Source organism: Mugil cephalus, chromosome 14 (genome assembly GCF_022458985.1).
Source record: "Mugil cephalus isolate CIBA_MC_2020 chromosome 14, CIBA_Mcephalus_1.1, whole genome shotgun sequence".
NCBI lineage: Eukaryota > Metazoa > Chordata > Actinopteri > Mugiliformes > Mugilidae > Mugil > Mugil cephalus.
In genome coordinates this window covers 5,251,772-5,276,370 of record NC_061783.1, presented here as the reverse complement: position 1 = coordinate 5,276,370, position 24,599 = coordinate 5,251,772, and the positions used below count along the sequence as shown (strand labels likewise).

The following is a 24,599-nucleotide window of genomic DNA, read 5'->3' as shown; positions in this document are numbered from 1 at the left end:
TTGATTTAAATTCAAGCTCGACTCATCTGGCAGCATCCGGCAGATTTAGTAGATAGGTGTCATAAACAGCTGTCACAAATTTAGCAGTTTAACACTGTGTTATTATGGAGCAATGGCTTCTTCAGACGAGCCTCACTCCGGGTCTAGATTGAGGATGACTGCAGTGGGGCCCCCTTCCTCCTCCTCCTCCTCCTCCTCCTCCTCCTCCTCCTTCTCGAGGCCGCAGTCATCTCTCAGAGCCTCGGTCTCTCACCGCCACGTCGCGGCAGATGTCTGTTGATGAGCTGGCAAAGATGCTCTAATACTCAAGCCACTCAGACGACCTTAGGGTAGCACTTTGGGACGCATTTGCAGAGTTGTTCCCATTGTGAGTTTCAGAGGGCACCAGAGACACCGTGCCCGCCGCTGTGTTTTCTATTTCGCTTGTTGATTTGTTTTGGCAAAAGCGCGTCTTTGAAAACTGCCTCACCGTCTAACTTTGCAGAGTTTCTTCGACGGCTGGGATGTAACGAAAAAGAAAGACAAGACCAAAGGAAGGCACGACAGCTTGCTCAGCCGTAAGTATTTGTGTACTGTCTGACGCATTCACGTCGATTGTTCATCTGTGGCTTTAATGTCGATTTTGAAATGTTCTAAGCACCTTAGAGTCAGTGATTGCTCAGAGCCAGAAAGACAAGTTGCTGAAAACGATGAAAACGGCATTCCGGTTTTGTGAAGCATAATGCGCAAACCCACACGAGAACTTGTGCTTCACACAACACATTTGTTTCTCACCGCTTGTTTCAAAGGGCCGAGCAGCAGCCGAACACGCGGCTAGGGGCGATAAGCACAGCTGCAGCTCTTCCGCGCTGGGTGAAGCAGAATTCATTGCTAGGCAACAGGTGCCCAGGAAATTTTCGAAGTAGTCCCGAAAGTCTCATTTATCATCGTATATGGAATATTATATCAGCAAGTGGTCATCAGTCAAATCTGAAGAGGACATCAGCGATGTTGTTGCCTTGTTTATTTTTTTCTATTTCCATTGTAAATTCTCAACATCCATAAGTCTGAACAAGGCAGCTCCTATTTCGTGGACTCGCTGCAGTGGTTTGAACAGGAAGACGTACAGTGACATGGCACTGTTTTAGGACTCATGTTAGTCAGTACCGCTAGGTGAGCTTGCCTGCGCTTGTCGCAACTTGGCCGGTTTGAACTGCCACACATTTTACTACAAAAGAGCATTTAAAAAAATTAAAGAATACATGAGCGATTAAAAATCAATAATAGATAATGGTTTGTAGCCTAAAGGGAAACTGAAATACTGAATTAAAGCAACCCTGGGTTTGGTTTTGAAGTCATGGGTTAATAGAAGGATGTCTGAATAAAGTAGCGGTGATGAGTATGTATAACTGTATCAATTATATATAATTGTATAAATAAATATCCTCAAATCTTCATTCAGCCCTTACATTAACACCCGTCCTGGACAGTTTGATCACTAGTGGCCATCTCACGCGTCCCATCAGTACTCGGGATGTGCTCTCAGTTTCACGCTCTGAAACTATGTGAATAAACACAGATGTCATTTAGGCTGCGTATAATAATATTACATACACTGCTGTTCCTAATGAGTGGCTGCGTCAGAACCACCAAACAGCTGTTTGATCGCTGGCGTCGTGAGCGGTCTCTCTCACACATCGACAGAACACATGTTAAATTACTATTTATTTGTTGATCTCTGTTATAGATCTGCACACACACAATAGATCAGACAAAAAGTCCTGAAGAAGTCCTGAAAGAGTCCTGAAAAAGTCCATATATACCATATATATAACTATACACTGCTCCTCACAGATAAACATGACCAATATGATTCACACACAGCGTATTCAGTTCTTGTTTAGATTTATTTGTTATTTAGTCAACACGTACAAGGACAGAATATTTTAGGTCCTGTGTCCTGAGCTTACAGCTGTTCTTTAAGTTGCTCTTGTTTTCTTTGCCTTCCAGATGATCGCCATCGAGTCAAGCTCCACTCTCTGCTAGCAGACCCCAGCTCCGATTATGTCAATGCCAACTACATAGACGTAAGTCACCTTTAGTCTTTTTTTTTCTTCTTCTTCTCATCCTCAGCCTTAGACTCTTTCGTGGTGATCCCGCAGCTCTGCCTTAAAAATCCCGTAGTAGTTTATTGCTTCGGTTGATCCGTTGGACAGGTGGATGCCTCGACGTTCTGTTACCCAGCCTGAGCTACCGTTTAATGACTGCGCCCAAAATGTTGCATTTTATCTGTGCGTGTCAGTGCATGTAGGTTTTCCGACGAGATTTTATTGCAGCAACACCCAAGATCCAACGGGAGCCCATAAGCTCGGAGCGACGGGCCTCGTGACTCATCCAAATGCTGCCATAAGGCTACATTGCACATTGCAATTGGACCCAATATAACTCGGCTGATCCTTTCATCTGCTTTCAGATATTTTGATCTCACCTACAGTTCAGCCTGAGTGAGCATCTCATGGAGGCTCTCTATCCCCAGCAGTTTGCGCTCCCCTGAGATTGAATCTCAGCACCTTTTGCATTAGATAGACTAGCATCATCTGGAGCGCGGTTTCTTTTTTACTTCAGTGCAGGCCAGGCTGTGAGCATATGCTTCTCACTCATGATGGTAGGGTCACGTCTAGGGGACGCAGGAAGGAATTTATCTCAGGCCTCTCAATGCCACATTACCTTCGTTGTTTCCGCTGGTGTTTTCCGAACAGAAAGGGAGTGAAGAAGAGAAGAGATCCATAGTAGTCGTAGTTCCCTGACTCAGCGTATGTGGGCGCCATCAGTAAAAGGAGAACGTCAAAGCTCACAGTGTTGTGCGTGACCACTTTATTATCCCCTTTACTTCTCTGTGTGGGCTCCATTAGGATGAACACTCCAAGGACCTTTGTGCCATTAACCGTCTACAGCTCTGCCTGCATGTCAAGCCAAGACCCCTGGCTCAAAACAGTGCAGCAAAATGATTCCAAATGATTCATTGAAGAGGCCAATGCTGGAATAAATGGAACGCCGCTCTTTGTAAAGGTTAAACCGAAAAGCCCTATTGTCCTCTCTTGCAGGGATGGTGAGACGTGACGTATCGTGGCAGATCTTTAGATGATCCCTTTACCCATTTATTGCCGACGGGTGCTGCACGAAAGTGATGCCGTCTGCATTTAAGGGATTTTTATTTGGTTGTTTTTTTGCTCTGAGGCTCAATATGAGATTCCAGTTGTACTCGGTTTGTTTGGAATAAGATGCGAGGGGAATGCCCACGCTGTGAGAGGGGTTTGGTATGACATTAGCTTAAACCTCACCACTCTGTGTGTCTTTGTGTGTCACCTGGAGTGCAGCATACTCCTGTGTCATGTCAGCTCGTCTTACACACTGTTCAGCTACAAAGTTTAAAATGTGGTTTAGTTGTTTTTGGTTTTACAAAATAGCAACTGCCAATTGTACCAAATGGCAACGACACTGTACTCACCAGACTGATTTCTGAGATGAGCCAAACTTGTAAAAATTGTGTTTTTCTGTCGATTAAATCCGGAAAAGCCTGGGTTATGGTGTGTTGGGACTGGACTAAGGTGTTGTGTATAGTTCAAAACATCAGATATTTGGGTAAAAGTGTCTTCTACAGTGAGTGTTGCCTAGTGGGTTGCCCATAGTCCTATTTGTGTTATGCAGGTAAAAGCTGAAGAAAATACAGTCTGAAGACAAAATACAAAGGAGAAAAATGTTCTTTCCATGCCTGAATTTAAAATTTTATAATCAGGATCATCTAATATTTGATGTGGAAAAGTTAAGACTCCAGCAGCACTTGGAGTAAATGGAACTCCTTCTATTAGACCGACGCGTTTTGGCTCGTGGCCTTCATCAGGGTCATCAATAAACACACAGCAAAGGACAATTTAAAAAAATAGATAGTTAAAAAAACAACAATTTAAAGAATTTTATAAACTCATTCCCCTGGAAATATATTAATAATAATAAATAAAAATGCAAAAACCTCCTATATTTTTCTAATAAAATTGACATCACCACCTCTTTGGCTGGGCCTAATAGCTTCTGTTCCTTGTAAAAAACAAAGAACAGATGTGCTGTTGCGTTTCATTAAAATATCTCTCTGTGCTCAGAGATTCATTGTTTTACGAAATAAGATGTTTCACCTACGTATATTTTATTTCATGGGCACTTTAGCATATAAGCTTCGTTTTTTGTTTTGATTGTTCATTGTTTTACTAGTGACACAGCCTTAATGTCGATGGTCCTACCACTGATGGTGTGCTTAAATGATTTAATATTCTTAGTGTGCTGGCAGTTCAGAGACGCTCCACATTTAAAATTGGCTTGAGTCGATTTTTAGCATTTGGGACTTTTGGATCTCATCATGCCTCAACTATTGCGTCCCTCATGTTATGCCCTCTTTTGAATGTAATCATGAGTGGATAAGTGAAGGTTCCTGGCAAGAGGGAGTCATTTTGAAGGATGTTTCATAATCATTTCTTTAACATTTTGTTTCCTCAGTGGAACACTTAGTTGGGAATCAAGAACATTGCAATACTTCAAATATCTGAACCAACAAACACAAATGGAACATAAAGCAGGACTTTTCTACTAAATATCAACTTCTGTAGCTGTAGCCACAGTGTTTTATACAGTAATTCTGCATGACAGTTTTGACAAACACCTGATTTCTTACTTTGTGAATGTGGAATCGCCCATAAATGGTCATTCCTTGGTATTCAGTTGTTTAATTGGCCACTAGCCACTACAGTACATGGTTACAACTATTCATCCTCGGGTCCACACAGACATATGTATTGGATGGCATAATGTATTTCCTGACATGTATCCATTTTCATTACAGGACTTATTAAACTGTCATCTATTAAATTAATAGCTAAGGTTATTGTCATTACTGGCCTCAGAAGAAAACCGGTACAGCAGTGGTTCTGTCTTTATTCCTCTTCAACAATCGGAGTGGGATGCAAGATCCCTTTAGTGGACATAGAGAACAGGACAACAGAATGGTTAATATAAAACAAAAGTCCTTAGAATCATGGGAATTTGAGGTTTCTGAACATTATTCTCTCCACAGGTCCTCAGTGTGGGCTGCTCTCTAACCATTTCACCACCCTCTTGTCCTAGTATTTAATCACAATAACTAGCTCTTGTTTCCTCCCCTACTTCCCTCCTCTCTTTCTTTCTCTGTTCTGCTGCCCCCCGCCCCTGTTTTCAACCTTTTGGCATCTCTTAGATTCGGATAAACAGGGAAGTAAGTAACTTGCTTCTCTTCTATTTCCATCTCCTCTCCTTTTTCATGGTGCCCCCTCTCAGTGTCCCTGCCAGGCCTCCATGGCTCCCTTCCACCGGCAAGATCTCCCTTCCCTCTTCTTCTCTGAGCTGCTGAGCCTTCCCAGCTTTAGCCAACAGTTTTATCCCCTAAGTTCTCCCCTTTTTTCCTCTCTAGCTCTAATTTTTTAAACCGGCTGCAGTAGTCTCTTAGTCCACTTTTCATCTATAGTCAGATGCTCACCTGGAGTTCTTGGCAAACTCGAAGCTGCCCTATAAAAAAGCAGATCGTACGCTACAGAGGAGAAGATTTTGACAGGATCGTAAAGATATTCATTGGCGGTGAGGTGGAGGAAAAAATGTATGTGCAGTTCACCAGTGTGAGGACACATATTTTTCAAGCATCTCAGAGCAAAATAGTTTAATTTTACAAACTTTACAAACTTCCCCAGTAGGCAGCCAAGCCCTCCGAGCTAGCAGGTTAGCTAACTGCTAACCAGAGGGTAGTGGTATGTTCATATAACAAACAACAAAGTTAGGAGTCAACAAATCATAGTAGCACATTTTGCAGTTCAACTGTTGCACAAGCGCTTATCGATGCTGTTACGTTTTCATCCTTTTAGCACTTCACATTAGCTTCTACCCTTTTTTTAAAAAAAATACACAAACAGGAATTTATATAGAGAGAAGAGAAGTTGATTTGATGGAACAAATGGATAAGATTAGTTGACACTTTGCGGTGTAGCGCATTCATATGCGTTAGCAAAGAACTAGCTTAAGTAGCTTCTTCTGCTCTGAGCTGAACTGTAGAAGCTGCTTGAGCGAGTGTCTTCAAGAGACCTTTACAATCCCTTGTTTAATGTGTTTTGGATGAACCAGGAGCTGGATGACTGAGAAACACAACAAATATTTATTTGTGTCAACACATACAACAACTGCAAATAGCTCATTTTCACTTTCACTGCTAATTAGCCAACTGTTATGTTGTTGTTTTCCGCCCCATAACCACTGCCAGTCTGAAGAGCCAAGGCTTTTTCAGTCAGCCGACAGTGGTGCTAGATTTCTGGTTTATTAGAAGTTTCTGAAATCAAGCGAGAAGATGACAAAGTCGACAACGTGTTAATCTTTTTACAAGTTTCCAAATGATTATTCAGTTGTGTAGTACACGCCTTAGCCAAGCAAGGTGATATAGCTAATACGATAAGTTCCTCCATTTTTGAATGTTTTCCTGTCACAAACAGGTGCACAAAATAAAAATAAATAAGTAAATAGTTTAAAAATGCTTTTGTTTGAGATGATTGATCTGAACAACCCAACCAGAATAATTTGGTTGACTTGGAACGTGGAATATAATGGTGAAATAGCATCACTGTGGGGTAAATAAAGGATTATCTCACCTAATGTTAGCTGTGAGATTTGATGTTTCACTTCTCACGGAGCTGATTCTCAAATTCAGACCGAGTCGTATGAAATTCGCTCAGTTTTAATGGGAACAAAAAAGCGCTCTAGGTGCTGCAAAAGCCATCGTAATTTATTCTCAGAACTCCCTCTGACATCCCGCAGCAGTCTCCGTGAGGGTAATTAAAGTTTCTGCAGGATTCCTACAAGTGATTCTGAGATGCATGATCAATATGAGCTCATTTACTTGCGCAGACCGAGGTCAGATCTTCCTTGTCACAGCTTGTAGATGGAACGAGCCGCATTTGTCGAGGCGAAACAAATTCCAAATCGTTTTTTTTTTTTCTTTTTTCTTTTTCTGTCTTTTCTGATCAGCTTCCCATGCCTCAAATGACTTTGCATGTTTAACTTCCTTTTTTTTTTTTTCTTTTTTTTCTTCTTTTCAACCCATTGTGAATTCACATCGCTTGATGTTTTTCTGCTTGCCTGCCGTTGGAAAATGTGGTTGCCAAGGTGACAGACAGGAAACTGGTCAGCCCCGGGAAACTCGGCAACGCGGGCTCATGGGAGCGAGGGTCGCTGCACTCTTTCGCGGCGATGGCCATCCATCTCAACTTCCCTCTCCGGCATGACAGTTATGGAATGTAATTTGTGTTCCTGCCTGGCTGAGTGGTGCATTCATGTACATCACCGTGTGTGTGTGTTGTGGGGTGGAGGAGGGGTGCAGATTGTGCGTGCCCGCACAGTATTTGTACAAATGTTTAGTGAATTGGTGCTGGAATCACTTTACCCATGAGTGATGAGCGGGCGCGCTGATCTTGATTGTGGGGATCTATCATGCTTAGCTGCTTTGCATTCAGCGCGCGGGCTTTGCGTGGTGGAGGGCCACTGATAGCCTTCCAGACTGTGCGCACTCTATCATAGCTGCGCTAATGCCAAGAAGAGCAGAAGGGAGACAGTCAGATCAGTCACTGTCACTCAGGTAGAATTACTCCCACGGCTGAGGAGCCCTCGCTTGTCAGTCTACCTTCAGCCGGCGGCCCCCGGCCGCACGCAAAGCCCCGCACGCCAGGGCCCGCCTTTGAAACGCGGCCGCCTCGCTCGACCAGAGGAAAAAAAAAACTTGAATTAATGCCACTTCTCCGTGCAGTATAATTCAAGTGTGACCCCTGGACCTGTGCCTGAAAGCAGTCTGCAAGTATTTTCGCCCGGTCGCATATGCATATGCAAGATCTCGATTCGGAGACGGAGCAGAAATTTAGCAAAGCTCTGACGTCAGGCCCTGCTCCGGGATGAATAAGAGATGACTGAGATGCTGAAAATAGAGAAGGAGGATGGATGGCAGGGTCGGGATGAGCGTTAGGGCTCCTAACGTGTGTCTTTGTCGTGTGCTCCTGTAATTATTAACCCTTTCCCATCTCTTTTTCTTTCTGTCCTCTGTCACGCAGGGCTACCAGCGATCAAACCACTTCATTGCCACTCAAGGTAAGTGTACAGTAACAGTAACACGCCCAGCGGCCGCAGCGTTTCACTGCTAATATTTAGGTTTGTTTGTGGCGTTCTTCACACAGGAGCCCGCATGACAATATGAAAATGAGTGTGCTGAATTATTAATGTGTAAACAACTAGGGGCTCGTGTTGCGTCACACTCGCATCTGGATCACCCACACACACACACACACACACACACACACACACACCTGGTCTGCGGGAAGCGCTCCTCCAACAACCCACTGTAACCGTCAATCAGTCGGCGCTGTAACACAGCCCACTGTCGCCGTCTCTGAAGCTCTTGCTTTCGTCTGTCTCCTCCCCGCCATCTGCATGTGTGGTGCGCCATCTCTCTGATGTAGGTTTGATACACTATGTAGGCTGCATTCCCCAAGCGGCGTACACTCACGCACAGAGTGAGAGGTGGAAAGAAAAGGGAAGAAGGGAAGAAAGGCGCCGACAGAGGAAGAGAGGAAGAGGGCAAGACGTTCTCTTTATTCTCTCTCTCCGCTCCGATCCTGTTTATTCGGCGAACATGTTTTTCACTTGGCAATCCCCATCTGATTCCCTCCCATCTTTCGCTTTGGTCTCAGTTGTGCCGCTTCTCAAAAGTAACCTCTGAAAATGTAGCTCTTTCTGCGCGTAAGGGTGTAGGCAGAGGTGATAAGAGCGCCTTTCGGTTGTTGTCAAAATCTGGTAACGCTCCATATGAAATTTGGGTTTCATATGGCCCGAGAGAAAGAAGAAAAATAAAGTTACCTCTGAATGCGATTGAGTGGTTTTACAGCCAATCAGAGCCATTTTATTGTTAACAAATCAGACTCCACTGTGCTCAGATTACATGTTTGGCTACATCATTAGTATCACAAAACAAACTATTGGACTGGCCCAGCATATTATTATTGAAGTGACCCCAGACAAACTTTCCTCTTCAAGAATTTGTCAGTGGGAAGTTCATCTGGCTTCATTGTTGTACATTTGCTGACATGTATATTACAAAAAAAAGGAAGTTTAGCCATTACTTTCATTCTTTCCCATGCAGCCCCGAGCTGACTTTCCAGGTATCAGATATCTGGTCTTTTTCAAATCTGCTGAATACTTGTTGAATAGCTCTAAATTCAGACATTAAACTGCAGCTAGCAAGTGCCGTGCACTGTGTAATTAAAACTTTTTGGGAACGTGGCTATAGCTCTTGAGCTTCAGAATTTCTTTTTTGTTTTATGTTGCCAGGGCAACGCGCAGCCAAACAGGACGGGGTTTTCAAGGCTGGCTCGGCCAAGATTTTTTAAAATCCAGACAAGTGTTAAAGCCAGGAAATAGAAATTTCACAGAGTGCTGTCAATCTGAAGAACAGAGAATAGCAATGCATTCTGCCGCAGGATATTATTAAAACTGTCCAGCAGAGATAAGGCTGGATGGCTTTCTCTCTCGCACATGCACAAGCCCCTCTGTCACAGACTGGCAGTGCTCTTTCTCAGCCTGTCACTCTTTCTGCTGACTGCCCCTGCAGCTATACCACCCTCCTATTATGTACAGTGATTTGAATATATATTTTTTGGTACAACACTGGATGCCTGCCAAAACAAAAGTAATACTTAAATGGACCTAAATTTGATAACTTGATTAGCTTGATTAGCCGATACTAATGAAATATGGATGGATCGCCTCGATAATAACATCTATAGCTTTTGATCTTCTCTGTTTGGGTCTGTTCTACCATTTTATTTAATTTGGACATTAAGAGAGCTGCGTCTCGTTCAAATGTCCGACTTAAATGAATCCACAACTTCCAACCGAGGTATAATCGATAGTCAATATCCATACTACGTTTTGTTTTGTATATCATTTCATTTTGTCTTCAGGTGATAACCCTGCTACTGATACGGATTGATTCATGTTCATTAATAGAATCTAATCTTTCAGGATTTAAAAAAAAAAGAACAAAAACACTTGCAAACTGAACCTGAAAGATGGTTAAAAAGTATTAAACAGTAATACCACGGTACTGTCGGTTGTAGCTGCCCAAGTAACTGTTACTGTCTCTACACACTGACTTATACATGGTAGATACATCATTAAAGCTGTCCATGGCCCCTCAAACTCCACACCCTTTGAACATCATGCTCTGGATGCCTTGAGCTGTAGGTGGTCGCCTGATGCGGCAGGTTAAGTTTGATTTGTTGTATCTTAGATGAGCCTTAAGGCAGCTGTGCTTTCTGCAGCAGGCAGCAGGTGCTCTGGGCTAACTCTCTATTATGTCCAGAGATGAGGGAGCAGGGGGACGTGGGCGAGGGTGGAGGGAGACGGCGGGGAGGAGAAATGCCAAGCGCACTCTGTAAGCCCCAGTCCAAAGCGACGGCGCGCGGTGCTGTGCATACAGATTCACCCAGCTGCTTGGATCACACATCATCCGTCTCTCAACGGACTGCCCCGTCCCCCTGGCGATGCATTAGCGCTTCTTCTCCTGCTGCTGCTGAAAAATTAACGCCACACATCACTAATACACACAGAAACGGCTGCGGTGATTGCTAACAGGGGAGGGAGCTGTGAATAAGTCTGAGAGGAGAAGGGAAGCAGCAGTTAAGGCATCTGCCCACGTGCACACATTACGGCTGTAGGTGCACGGCGTGATGCTGGCTCACCTTGGGTCGGTTACAGTCGATTGAGATCAGTATGTGGCTGTTATGAAAGCCGTTGTCGGGCTCTGCAGATTCCCCGTTTTAACAGGCAGGCAAAGTTTCTCCTCCGCCTCCTCCTGCTATTTTATTTCTTTGCCCTTGGGCATTAGACATACCTTCTGATTCTGCAGCTGCAAGAAAAAGCAGGGGAAACAAGCGGGGCTGTATTGCGCATTGTATTTGTTTATCTGTGGAGGCAAAATCCTTTCTAAGCTCGTTTTAACCTTTTCATTTAATTTTTACTTTATGCAGGGTTACATAAAAAATCCAAAGCTTTCTGCCCCAGTCAGACTCTGTAGCTCTTGTCGAGCTTAATATAGCAATGCACCATTTGCCTACCTTCCTCTAAAAGTCATGCAGTGGTTCAGCTCTTTCGATACATATCTTTACACAAAAACTCAATATTTCTGATTGACAAATCTCCACTGTCTATATGTCTGAAACACGTTTAAAGTATAAGGCTGGTCTTGCTCTTCATTCCTCTGCCTGACAACTGAGTCAATGAAAACTCTGGAGTCCTCTGTAAAATTAACAACCAGAGGCAACTAGGAGATAGCAGCTAAATGGGAAATGTTTGTCAATCAGGCTTTGATTGAAAGGACTGGGAGGTGGAATAAAAAGTTCTAGGACAGCTGGATAATTGAGCCGCGCTCAGACTGACAAAGTCAACCAACACATCAGCAGAACTAGTGGATGGTTAGAATGACTGAGGGTCGCATTAAACAACATGTCGCTGGCAGCGGAGTGAGCAAGCGATTGGCTCTGGGTAAGGAGGAAACATGCTAGCTGGGGAGCATGCTAAAGGTAAGGCTAGCTGAGTAGTTTTAGCAGTTGCTACATGGTTTGGTCTGAGCCACCGGTATAAGGGTTGTGGGTGTGTTTTTACCAGTTCAGTATTTATTTTTGGTTTTGAATTGTTCTGCATGTGCCGAGTAAATCGTAAGACTCTTTGGTAGTTTGATTTTGTGTTTGGGTGTGCCACTATGTCCCAGCATTCATGGTGATCTGGCCAAGTCATATTCTTTCCCATGTAGGTCGAGCCTGGAAGGCAGATGGACTTCCACACCCACAAATTTTTTGTGATGGAAAGTTGGTCTGGACTCACTCCGTTAGGAACTGATTGGGCAGCAGTAGCTCAGGAGGTAGAGTAGTTGTCCATTAACTGAAGGGTCTTAACCCACCTTGCTCCCAGTGTGAACTTCACTAGTGTATGATTGCGAGTGTTTGGTGGTGGTCGGAGAGGCCATAGGCGTGGATTGACTTCATTTTTAACCATGGCAAAACTTTCATCCATCTCCGAGCCTCCTAAGTTAAACTTGTGTTCCATATTTATTGATCCAGAACAAGTCAAAAATTGTTAATATGGAGAAACCAGGTGCAAAGGCTAAAGCAGAAATTACTACCAAGCGGACTAATCACAGCTCTTATGGTCTACATCACTGTGACGCATAGTTACATATTTGGGGAAGTCCACCAAGCTATGGCGTTAGGGTCTGGTCTGATGCCAAAACTACAGTGACGGATTGATGTGGAGGCATAAACTGCACATTAGAGTTGGATTTGTTGAACAAAATGGCTCTGATTTGTTGTAGGACTATCCAGTTGCATGCAGAAGGTTGTTTTTTTTTTTACATTTTAAGATGTTGAAAACACCCCATTAAATCCAAATGTAGCGTTATTAGATTTACTAGTCAATGCCAGGCTAAGGCTGGACCTTGAAAAACCATTTGCAGTCGTAGGTTTTTGTGATATTTTTCTGAGAATGTACATCAACACTGTGTCAGAAAATATGTTTGCTTTTCAGTGGCATTGCATGCGTTTAAGCTGAGGGCAGTCTCTTAAAACTGCTTGGCACAGATTCTAGCATACGAGCAAATTTGTCGCCCATGAATGTCTATTAGGTGGTCAGGTGATGAGTATGTCTAGCAACAGGATGGTGCATGCGGTATACGAAATAATGTACAGTTTGTGTGTCCACGGTTAGAAAGCAAGTGTCACTCAGTGCAACATTACTGGTGTTTTTTTAAGTTTTTGGGCAGAATTAAAGAAAGATATGTTCACACATTGATGGCGGGAGTAGAACGGTAACACATAACACATTTAAAATAGCATAAAAACAGATAACTCAAGAATTAACAACTGGTATTAACAGTGGTGTACTACCAGGTTCGTATGATATCATTTATATACAAATATGAGGACATGCTAGTGCGCTGTTATGGAGTCTTCTATGCCCGCCAGAGGAGACGAGATAATATTCCTATTAAAACAAACACGTGGATAGAAATGAATAGATGCCTGGTTCCCTGAAAGGGGTGTAGTGCGTCTGTTGTAGGAGTCACTGTGAAGGAGGACCTTGTGATATTATCAACGCCACAGTGTAATGAAATCAATGAAGGTGTCATCTAGTTCAGGGGGGCTGTGATTTATGACAGCCACTGGTGCCTGGGAAAGGCAACACAGGAGCTTGTTTGTACAATAGTGGATGATTTGTGGGTGTATTGAAATGACATTTCTGCGCAGTATTAAGAGAACAGAGAGCGGGCAATAGTTCACCAATGACACATTGTTGCTCTATTCCCTGGCATGGATTACACAGCGCCTCTACACTGATGGTTATTGTTGCTATTTTCCCTGACTTATGGCTCATCTCTCCACCCTCTTTATCCTCTTCCCTTTCTCTTCCTCCGTGTTCTCTTTTCTCGCTCCCACCCACCCCTCCCACTCTTCCACCTATACTTCTACTGTATATCTCCTCCTCCGCAGGCCCCAAGCAGGAGATGATCTACGATTTCTGGCGGATGGTTTGGCAGGAGAACTGCTTCAGTATTGTCATGATCACCAAGTTGGTGGAAGTGGGCAGGGTAAGTTTCGCTCGCCTCTTGTCCTGTGACCCCGTGTGAAGATGGATGGGGCGAAATGTATTTCTGGAGCTCGTTTTATCATGCACTATATATCAGAGGCGCTCGGCTATGTGGGAAGAAATGGCCGCCGCGGCCCGATCATGACTGATCACCATTTACTTTGGTGGCTGCGGTCCAAGGTCAATGCTTTGATGTACAGTATATGAAGTCTGATGGTGGATCATTGTGGCCTTTTCTGTTAACTACCCCTGCCTCCTTCGAACGCGGTAGGCTTTAATCCTGCGTGTTTTTGTATGTTTACACGGTGCAGTTTGCGACACACATATTATTAGTGTTGAATCAGTGCTTACAGTTGCTAGACATATTAAATGGTCACCCTTAGAATTTTACACAACTCTGCAGAGTACTGTGAAAAACTCATGAATGTTATAATCCATCGCTAAGTAAAAGCTCACTGGCTTTTAAGGCAGCAATTTAACGATCCATGTTGCACAACTGAAACTGAGGCAATGCTACAAAGTCACTCCAGTATAACTGGCAGGAGGACAGTTTTAACGAGCAAGTGCAGCAAGTGATACTCTTAAAATATGTCTGTTTGTCTGACAGGTTTATTTGTTTACCATTTACTTGTGCAGAGAAGTATTAGTTTCAGTGTTCATGCAACAGCGCAGCCTGTGTGGAGAGGGAAATCGGTTATGTTAATTTAGCCGGCTGGTTAAGTTAGCTAGGGGACTAGAATGAGTAACGTTTTTTATTTTTAAAAGCGCATTTGAAATACCGTGGACTGAAGTTCTTTACATACAGATCAGAAACTCAAAAACTGTTGAAAAGACGTTAATAAAGAGAAATGAGTAACTTGAAGATCATAGGTTTGATTAAATTGTAGCGCAAGCAACATTGCATAAGCAAGAAAAAAAAGCATAAAATGTTCCGTCACCATTGCTTTTAAGGTTGGTGCATTGAGTGGGGAGCAGCGATTGGTCAGCATAACTGAGAGTTGTGGAGTAAGTGGTTGTGTGAGTGAACACAAAAGGGAAATCTAGTCTCTCTTATAGCACTGAGGTCTATTGCATCTATATTTTCTGCCACATTTGATGCACTGGTGAATATTTTTAGCTATGGGATGATGTGCATAAGCCTGATTCTACATACTGTGTGTGTTGATGGTAATAAAGAAACTTGCACCCAGTGCTACATTATGTCCCAATGATGTTTTAATAGTAGAAATTGAGCTGTGCCCAGACAAATAAGATATGTCTCACTTAAATAGTAGGAATGATACATTGTTGAAAAAGTGGAATATTTCAAATGATTCAATAATCAATGTGCATTGGTGCATATGAAGTCATCAAGTTCCATCGGAGGAGACAAGATAATATTCCTATTAAATAAAGTGTATGAGTAGAAATGAATAGAGACCTTGTTCCCTGAAAGAGGTGTAGTGTATCTGGCAGACGAGTCGGTGCTATTATTACACAACTGGTGGATACGTCTGATTGATTCCCACACAGAGAGGAAAAGCAAAAGTGTGCCCTCTAGTCCCCACATCTTTTATTGTTGAGATTTTCATTTGAAAAAATGTCCGTTGAGTCATTATCTATTGAGGTAATAAAATGGTGATTGAGCCCATCACCCGCTGATGAAATTATTAAAAAAAATCCGAGCAATTTCAGTATTTCCCACTGGGTGTCTGTGGAAACATTTACATGCATCACAAACTACTCACCGTTAATGACACATGATCCATCATCCCAGCAGTTATTTGTCCACCAGAGACGGTGGATGGAGTTAATGTTCACCCTGAGCTTATAACGCTGCGCCGTTTCAGTCTATAGGAAGATGCAATTATATCTTATTGCCATAGGAGGCGCCAATGAGAACTAAAGAGAAATCTTGGCGCTTTAATGAACAAGAATGGCTTCATTTCTGCCAATGATCTTAAAGGCTTTATATTCAGTGACAGTCTAGTATTAAACATAATTTGCTGCCACATGAGATGCGTTAGCTATGGTTTATGTTTTTCCACTCAAGCTAGGCGCAACAAACATAAGGAAGCAACTTTTTTTCACGTATTCAGCTGTGTAGCTGGGGTTAACTACCAAGGATTACAGTGTATAATTGTTCCTACATGAATTAAAGTTTCTGAGGTTCAACCTGCTTCAATTTGGCAGTGTGTAAATCGCTGATTAATTAACACTTAGAAAAATAAGTGGATTACTTTTGATTGGACAGCTGGTGCAGGCGACTACTGGAGAAAGGCTTTAAGAAATAACAGAAGTAACTCCACATCGGCTGCACTGACTTCGACTTTATTTCCAAGTTGTGTGAAAATATGGCAATGATTAAGTGGAGCACCCTACAAAGCAGATTTGCACAGTTAGATGTTTTAAGTTTTACAGCTGTTTTTCATCCTGATCGAATGAGCAAAAACAGAGCTGATGCAATCTCATTTAGCCCGAGCGTCATCAAGGACCAAATGGTGTAATTAATGGCGCCCCGGCATTTTAACCTTCCGCGTGGCAGCGCAACTCCAACCATAAGCTACTCTCGTCTATCCGAGGCTGCGAAGAAAAATATTGCATTTTGCACCAGAAAATAAGACTGCAGCCTGAAGCTGTGGAAAATGTTGACACCGTGAGACCAGCAGAGACATGTTGATGAAAAAAACATGCATCAACAGAAAGAAAAAAAAAATAAGAAGCAGCCATTTCTCTTTAAAACACAGCAGTGGAGGTTTTTGAGGGCTGCTGCTCGGGGACAAAGAAGAGAAAATAACCAACTTTAAGTTCTGTTTCCAAGAGTATGAAAGAAACTCAATAAAACAAGGCTCATCTTACCATAGCGGTAACACTTTTGTGTCTCAGGCTGTGGATGTGGGCACCAACTCTAAATATTTTGCAAAGGTCACAACGCCATTAGAAGAGCGTGTTTTGTCTTGAAGTCTCTGTGCCTAGAGGTGCGACTGCTTGTCGAGTAGTATCGCGGTGTATCAGGTGTAAATACAGTGTACGTTAACCGTCTTGAACTTTATTATTTTTGTCCTTCAGATGAAGTGCTGTAAGTATTGGCCTGATGACACTGAGCTCTACGGTGACATTAAGATAACACTGCTGAAGACAGAAACCCTGGCAGAGTACACCGTGCGCACTTTTGCAATGGAGCGGGTGAGTCATACTCCATCATTATTTTTACATCAACTCTCAGAGCACTATATAACACGTAGCGGCTAATGCTGATTCACTGCTTCCCTCCGCTGTTTATAATGATTTAACGTGTGTCTTCTAGAGAGGTTACCCTGCCAAACATGAGGTGTGCCAGTTCCACTTCACCTCCTGGCCTGAGCACGGCGTGCCGTACCACGCTACCGGCCTGCTGGCTTTCCTGCGCCGGGTCAAGGCCTCGACGCCTCCTGACGCTGGGCCTGTGGTCGTCCACTGCAGGTAACTCCGCGTTAACGCCTGAAAGATGCAGCAGCAGAACTAGTCCTGGCCTCTCTCTCTACCGTGTTCAGCTCATTGAAATGCACTTTACTTCTACCTCAGCTGCGTTTCCCGAAATAGCTGTCGGCTTCTCTTTGCTGTAGCTGTGTCACCAGGGAGCACATTAGTGATAATAACACAAATAAAACCCTTTATTTCACACATAACCAGAAACAAAGGCGCAGACTGTAGGATGTTTGACAATAAAGGATAGTGTCTGTGCTGTCCCCCCGTGCTAACTAATGGGCGTTTGTGCTAAACTTCTAAAAGAAGTATTTGATCTCATTTTTACCCATCTGTTAATACGTGCATTTTTAGGTTTTTCCTTAAAAAAAAGTGTTTTTATTCTTCCTGCTTCTTCTGCCTTAGGCAAAACCCTCATATAATACTGCCATCAGTTACTCTGGACTGCTGTCAAAGCTGTGAATCAAACGTGGACTGCAGCTGCTAACAAATATTTAGTAACATGTGACTGTATTTACTTATTCAAAAGCTTAAGCTGCCTGCGGTTGCTTCGAGGTACCACGTTATAATGAGCCATCTTTTAACGTGCCACCTGTATAAAGCCTCCACTTATGGAGATCATTTAGTAGCCATGGCAACACTCCTGACAGATCATTAAGTCCATTAGAAAGAACACTGCATAGCAATACCGTAATAATACCCCTCTGCAATACTGTCATACAAGACGTCCTGTCTCCGCCTCTATATCATTATAACGCGCATGTGCTTTGCGCTCCTAATAATCCTCATAGCCGTCATATTGGAGTGCAGCATGACCTGCCGTCAGTCAGTGGAATTTCATTTCCCCACTCCATGCAGTGCTAATGATGCAGGATGACGGCCAAATATTAAATATCAGAAGAAGTTCCAAACAGCTCCTGGTTTGTTTGTTAAAAGGCAGTCTGTCAGCTCAATTCAGCAATGTGTTATGTAATCTAATACAGTATGTGGGATCTAAACTGAAGCGCTGTTAATTTGTGGTTAATGAGGCTGGTAACTCTAATGAACTTATCCTCTGCAGCAGAGCTAACTCTTGGGCTTATTTGATGGTTTCCGCCCCCAAAGCACTTGAGGATACGCTCAAAGTTCAAAGTTGGCAGACCTCCACGTCTTAGAGTAATTTCACTTTACTCTTGCTCAATTTTAACTGGTTCTCTACATTAGCACAAAAAGATTAGAGATATTCATTGTAAGCGTAAGCAGTTAGTCGAACTTTATTTGACCAAGAAATACTAGTAATTGACTTGACAGCTTGGCAAAATCATCCTGTACCATCAGTGGTGCAGGATGATTTTAAAAGAAAGCATGTACCACCAATAAAACGTTGCAGTTAATCTCCAGTACTTTAACATCGCCAATGACTTATCCATTTGTGGTCCAGTTTGTGTTCACACCGATACACCAGTTCATATTTAACAGGACTTAACAGACTGATGGAAAATTCCAGGAGGTAAGGCCCTGTAATGCCTCTGCAGTGTAGTGACTAGTGTGATTATAAGGACTACTGATACCATCTTCATCTCAAGGTTTGACGTCGAAATGAAGACAACAGGAAATATGATTGGATATGAGTCTGCGTAGCTGAGGGATAGATTGCTTCCACCTCAAGGGCCACCCACTTAATTTGATACCTGTACTCTAGCATTCTAACTTTCATAACCTGATCACGTTGTGTCTGACGTGTAACCAATGTCAACCCAACACACCGATGCTCTGCTGCATATAAATGACTCTCAGAAATGTCCACGTTGTAAGTAAAGTGTGCACAAAATTCTGTCACCCATTGTTCATTTACCTTTTTATTTTACTCTGCTGTAGGTTATTGACTTAATTCTTATGAAGCACCAGTACTTACGTGCTTGTTTAAAAAAGAAGAAAAGAAAAAAACTATGCGCTGCAGAGGGATTCTTCATCTGTGCAGTGGAAGCACAATGAATGGGTGGAAATATGAAGACAAGTGTGTGTTTTCCAGTGTAGGCACAGTTAAAAATAGCTACGCAGTACTTGGATAGGGAAAGCAAGCACAAATGTAAGCATACGCATGTATCAAAGCAGCGTTGGCAGAGACATCAGGCGTTTTGAGACCGAATCGTTCGGGGACTTCCTTAGCATAACCTCTCCCTAAGTTTGGAGGTTCTCAGTCATCCAGGTCAAGGTATATCCAGAGAACACTGAAGAAAGGCAACTGGACTTTCAGAGTTTCTTGGAGATGTTGCATCCGAGAAGCTTCTTCAGTTCTAAAGGACTAGTGGGGAGTTGAGGTTTAAGTCGGAACATCTGTGGGTGGTGCCAATCAGAAACTTGATTGACTAGTGTCAGTTAACGTCTATATACTTACCTGTCGTTAGGGGAGACTGTTTGTACCTTTCTCCAATCAATGGTGCTCTAATGAACCGTTATCAGTCGATAAACAGGAGCACCCACAGATGTCCCTGTTTAAACCTCAACTCCCCACCTGCCCTTTAGAAGTGAAGCAGCTACTTGGATGAGTGGCAAAACATCTTCAAGAAACCCTTCGAGTCCAGTTGCCTTTCTTTTACGTTTTTGGATAAGCTCTCCCTAGGTTCCCCTAGAAACTAATTAAGTTCAAAGACATCTCTTCTGTTTGCACTGGCACTGGCAGCAAGAACACTGAAATGACTGAAATAGCATCCCTCGTGAAGAATCAGAAATGTATCGTAACAGCTAAATAAGGTTTGTTCCCTTCTTATATAAGGTATACTTTAAGAGCTGTTGTTTACGAGGCTACCCTTTATCAGTGTTTTTAAATGCCGATTGCTAGTCAACAGAGCACCCCACACTGGCGTCGCTAAAGGTCCCTCTTGTTCTGTTGTTCTATTCTTTGTATTTTTTTTATTATTTTTTTAATCTAAAAACCGGCATCCTCCTCAATTCCTGCAGCGCAGATTCAAAAACAGAAGGTACTTCCTTCAACAGCCCTTCGAACCATAACAATTCACCCTCCCACATATAGAGTTTTTACTTTCAAACTCAAAATTGCTGCCAGGAAATAATGGCCGCTGTGTCTTTGTTTCCAGAATAAAACTTTTTTATTATAGTCAGCTTTGGGCAGAGTATTTCGATCATTACTAAAGGCTCCCCTCGGAGAGATTTTTCATTTCAGTGGTGGTACACTCATACTTGTCGATCCCTCTCCTCTCTCCTCTGCAACAGTATGGGGGCAGGCAGGACCGGCTGCTACATCGTGTTGGATGTCATGCTGGATATGGCTGAGTGTGAAGGAGTGGTGGACATCTACAACTGTGTTAAGACGCTCTGCTCCCGCCGCATCAACATGATTCAGACTGAAGTGAGTGGGCTGCCGGGAGTATGGTTTGAGAGACCACGCTGACAATGTTAGCCATGAGCTCACAGGTTTGATCCTCACAGCACGGAGCTCCTAGTGGGCTGCGTTTTTTTATTATTTTTTTTTGGTTATGATTGGAATTTTACATCATCATGGCAGAAAGTGTTCGCATGCAGCACGTAAAAGTTAAAAGAAATATCACTGTGTAAAATTAGTACAACTCCTGGAGACACCTGCCATGGCGGGAATTACCATAAAGGAAGCTTTGCAATAGCTTGTATGTCTATCTAGTCTGGCAGCCTGATCCTGTTTATTCAGTGAATGTGTTTTTCACTTGGCAATCCCCATCTGATTTCCTCGGCATCTTTCGCTTTGGTCTCAGTTCTGCTGCTTCTCAACAGTAACCTCTGAAAAAAATTGCTGTTTCTGCTCACAAGGGTGTAGGCAGAGGTGATAACAGTGCCTTTCAGTAGCTGTTATAGTTTACTTCAAGGAGACCTAGATTATATTGAAACATTAAAGGATAGGACTTATCATCTTTTTGTAGGCAACAGATCCCAGGAAAAGACCAAGAAATTCTGACCTGTCAAGAGTTTTATCCAAGGTCTAACCTGGTCTCCATTCATATCAGAATACTTTGGGGCGTTTTTTTAATGGATACATAAAAAAAACTAAATAACTGCACGTAATTAGATAACTCTACAACCAATCAGCACTGTTTTGTTGTAAACAAATTCCACTCCGCGACGCTCAGATGACGTGTATGACTACGCCACCATTGCTGTTCTGATATGATTGGCCCGACAGATCTTAATCAGCTCCCTCCTGAGCGACTCCAAACCAGCTTTATGTCACAACATAGTTGTAGGGAGGGAAGTTGTTAAAGCTAATGTTCTGCTTTCCTTTCTATAGTGAGGTTTCAAGTGTTAACACATGTCACATAACTTAATAGATGTGTTTCCAAGTGAATGTGTTCTCAATGAGAACTAATCAGTCAGAATGCTATCATGCGTACATGCTTGGTAACCATACCTTTAGTAAGGTTTAAGAGTTTCTGCTTGTTGTTGTTTTGGCCCCTTGGGGGCACAAACCCAAACATCTAACATGGCAAAATGTTTTGATGGATATGTTGGCAGACACAAAGCAAGAACACTCCCAAATGTGTGCAGCATGAACTTTATTTTTACCTATGTTGCTTTTTTTGTTTCCACCTCCCCCTGAAGAAAAAAATCTGTATCTTTACTTGCTCACCACGCTCCCCAGCTAGTTGACTAGAACTTTTTTCTTTTCTTCTTTTTTTTCTGCCTTAGGCGTTTGTAAACAAGTAGATGAGAGAAGAAGTGGAGAGTTTGGTGATGTTTCTCTTGGTTCGTCACCACAGGCAGAACCTTATCCACCACATATTTGATTTATTGTTATTATGAAACACTGGTGCAACTCCTTTGAGTTGGCTCTTTCTTGGTATCGCTACACATTTGTTCTTCAGCACCAGATAATTTGGAAAGACATTTATGCAGTTTATTATCTCAAACGTGAAACTGCTGAGTATTAAGTAACTAAGTATTAAGCTTTAAAGTTGGAATAAAGTAGAATGAATATGTTTCTGTGATAGCCATACAAACTGAAAATACACAGATCAGCCACAACATTAAAACCACTGACAGAAGAGCTAAATAACATTGTCCATCTTTTGACAATTCATTGTTCTACTGGGAAACTTTTGGACTTGGCATTCATGTAGCACCCACCTGGACCAAACCAGTCACTCCCACCCCACAGCAATGACACCTCTTGATGGCAGCATCCACCCCCGGCAGGATGCAGCCTGACACAGACACACACAAAAATATGCTTTAGGAACAACTCTAAAAACATGAAGAACAGCACAACTGGGCCTCCAAATTCACTAGATCCCAAACTGATCAAGTGGCCAAAGGCCCCTCCCTTCGACCCAAAGGCCCCCACCAACAGCATTCTGTTGCCCCACAGGACACCTTCACAAGGCCCATGTCCATAATCAAATTGGCCACAACTGTCTTGGAGGCACAAGGGAGACGTACACACAGTATCAGGCAGGTGGTCATAATGTTGTGCCTGGTCGGTATAACTGTTGAAAGTCCACAAAAAAAAAAAAATATCAGCCACTAATTAAAAGTTCTCTGCTACACTTCACTGACAAACAATTTTGAAATTACATTTGTAGATCAGTGTAAAAAACATTATGCACCCATTAGGAAATGAATTATGTTAAACCATTAATTAACAAAAAAGAAGTGTAAGACAATACCGTCAGGCTGACAGGGATTGACAGTCCCTAGCTACTTGCTTTGATTGTACAAATAAACACAGCTGCGTTATGTATTATGTTAAAGTGTCCTCACTGTAGTATGAACTTAAATCCTCACATAAATTAACCACGGAAAAACATTAATTACTGGGATGAATAAAACCATTAAAAGTTGGAAAACAAGCCTGGGACTGGAGACGGCACAGTAAATCCCAAAACAATGATATTCATCTGCCTTTCAATTTCATCTGTACACCTTTCAGTTGGTGCTGAATGCATGTTTGTGCAATTAGAATATGCATTCAAAATGCTAAATAAATCAGAAGAGGGACAGTTTTATTTGTGCAATTTTTAACTTGTCTTCGTCTCCTTGATCTTTTGTTTGGTTAAACGTCAAAACAAATTTCCCAGCTTCCTCGCTAATTGCCCAGCTCGTGGCGTAATTTAAAAGCGGAGTGTGGGCAGTGTTTGGCTCTTCAGATGTGTGTTTTCAGGGCTTTTTCTTTTACCCCATTTTATAGACGATTCTCTGCCCGAAAACAATGCCTGACTGTGGATGTGGCAACGTGAAGAACCTTTGACAGTTATTACTATTAGTCAACATTCAACAGCAGCAATTAAATTCAGCATTGTTCCTCATAAGTGGGCAATTAACAGTCGGGACACTCGTAAATGCAGTGAGGGTGTCTCTTTGCAAATGTGTGAACGTTCCCCCCCGCCGTCTGTCTTCCAGGAGCAGTATGTGTTCATCCATGACGCCATCTTGGAGGCTTGCCTGTGCGGAGAGACGGCCATTCCTGTCACTGAGTTTGCTCTCACCTTCAAGGAAATGCTGAAGGTTGACTCACAGAGCAATACGTCGCAGCTCAGAGAGGAGTTCCAGGTAACGTGCAGTAAAGACACATCTGGACGGGATTAACAGTGCAGGGATCAGACACTCCATAACACTCTCAAGCTAGCAATGTTTACGAGGATAAGAGTCTGGTAATACTCGGATTTCTTTATAGGCCATGCTTCAACTGATACAGAAAAAAAAATACATTTGCACACAATTGGATAGTCCTACAACCAATCCTAGTGATGTAGATCAATTTTTCACCTTAAAAAATTTGTGGGTGAAGAAAATCGGACTGGCTTCCAAGCAACTCACCAGCCTGGGTATGGGCGGAGGGAAAAGTAGAGTGAACTAGTTCTACTACTTCTTCACCTACTACCACTCTACCTTTACTACTGTAACTACGTAGGCCACAGTACATTATAACACAATATACACCGCAGGATATATAATCAGAATAATACAGCAGCAGTCGTACATATAAAAATTATACAGCATGTTGTATACCGATTATTCTGTTGTTATTGTCCATCTTGCTAATGCTTTGGTTGTCGGTACTTACATAAGTATGTATTGTGTGCGTCGTTTTCAGGTGGCTTAAGGCTGTTAGGTACTCCATGAGAAGCGAGAAATTTGTTCTCGCAGCAATCATTTCGGAGCTCTCGCAGCTTGTTTTAGCTTCATCAACCAGGCAGAACTGCTTTCTCGTGTGGTGTCCAGCACCCATTTTGTGATTGGTCAGAAATTAGAAGTGGGTTAAGTGGTTAATGCGGAAAAGTGGAGATGCTAGCAGTTAGTTCTAAACTGAAGAAGCTACTCGGATGAGTGGTGAAACGTCTTTTAAAAAGCCAAGTTACATATTTTGAACACCGCTTGGATCACCATGACTTGTACAACCTTCACACACATACTGAAACAATCCTTAGTTCGTATGGCGTGTGCTGCAGTGGGAGGGCCTTATG

General features: G+C 42.7%; 1 protein-coding gene across 6 annotated transcripts in view; it reads left to right on the top strand.

The window, feature by feature from the left end:
* Window positions 1–24,599, top strand: part of ptprua (protein tyrosine phosphatase receptor type Ua) — a 192,904-nt gene that overhangs the window by 155,581 nt on the left and 12,724 nt on the right. For 3 of the 6 annotated variants that reach the window (XM_047604871.1, XM_047604872.1, XM_047604869.1), the window contains 9 exons: window positions 485–557; window positions 1,990–2,066; window positions 5,261–5,278; window positions 8,142–8,178; window positions 13,629–13,726; window positions 16,774–16,890; window positions 17,012–17,166; window positions 20,383–20,518; window positions 23,536–23,685. In XM_047604871.1, coding sequence (XP_047460827.1) covers window positions 485–557; window positions 1,990–2,066; window positions 5,261–5,278; window positions 8,142–8,178; window positions 13,629–13,726; window positions 16,774–16,890; window positions 17,012–17,166; window positions 20,383–20,518; window positions 23,536–23,685 — 861 coding nt within the window. The remainder of the gene's footprint in view (window positions 1–484; window positions 558–1,989; window positions 2,067–5,260; window positions 5,279–8,141; window positions 8,179–13,628; window positions 13,727–16,773; window positions 16,891–17,011; window positions 17,167–20,382; window positions 20,519–23,535; window positions 23,686–24,599) is intronic. The other 3 variants (XM_047604874.1, XM_047604873.1, XM_047604870.1) reach the window with 1 other exon arrangement.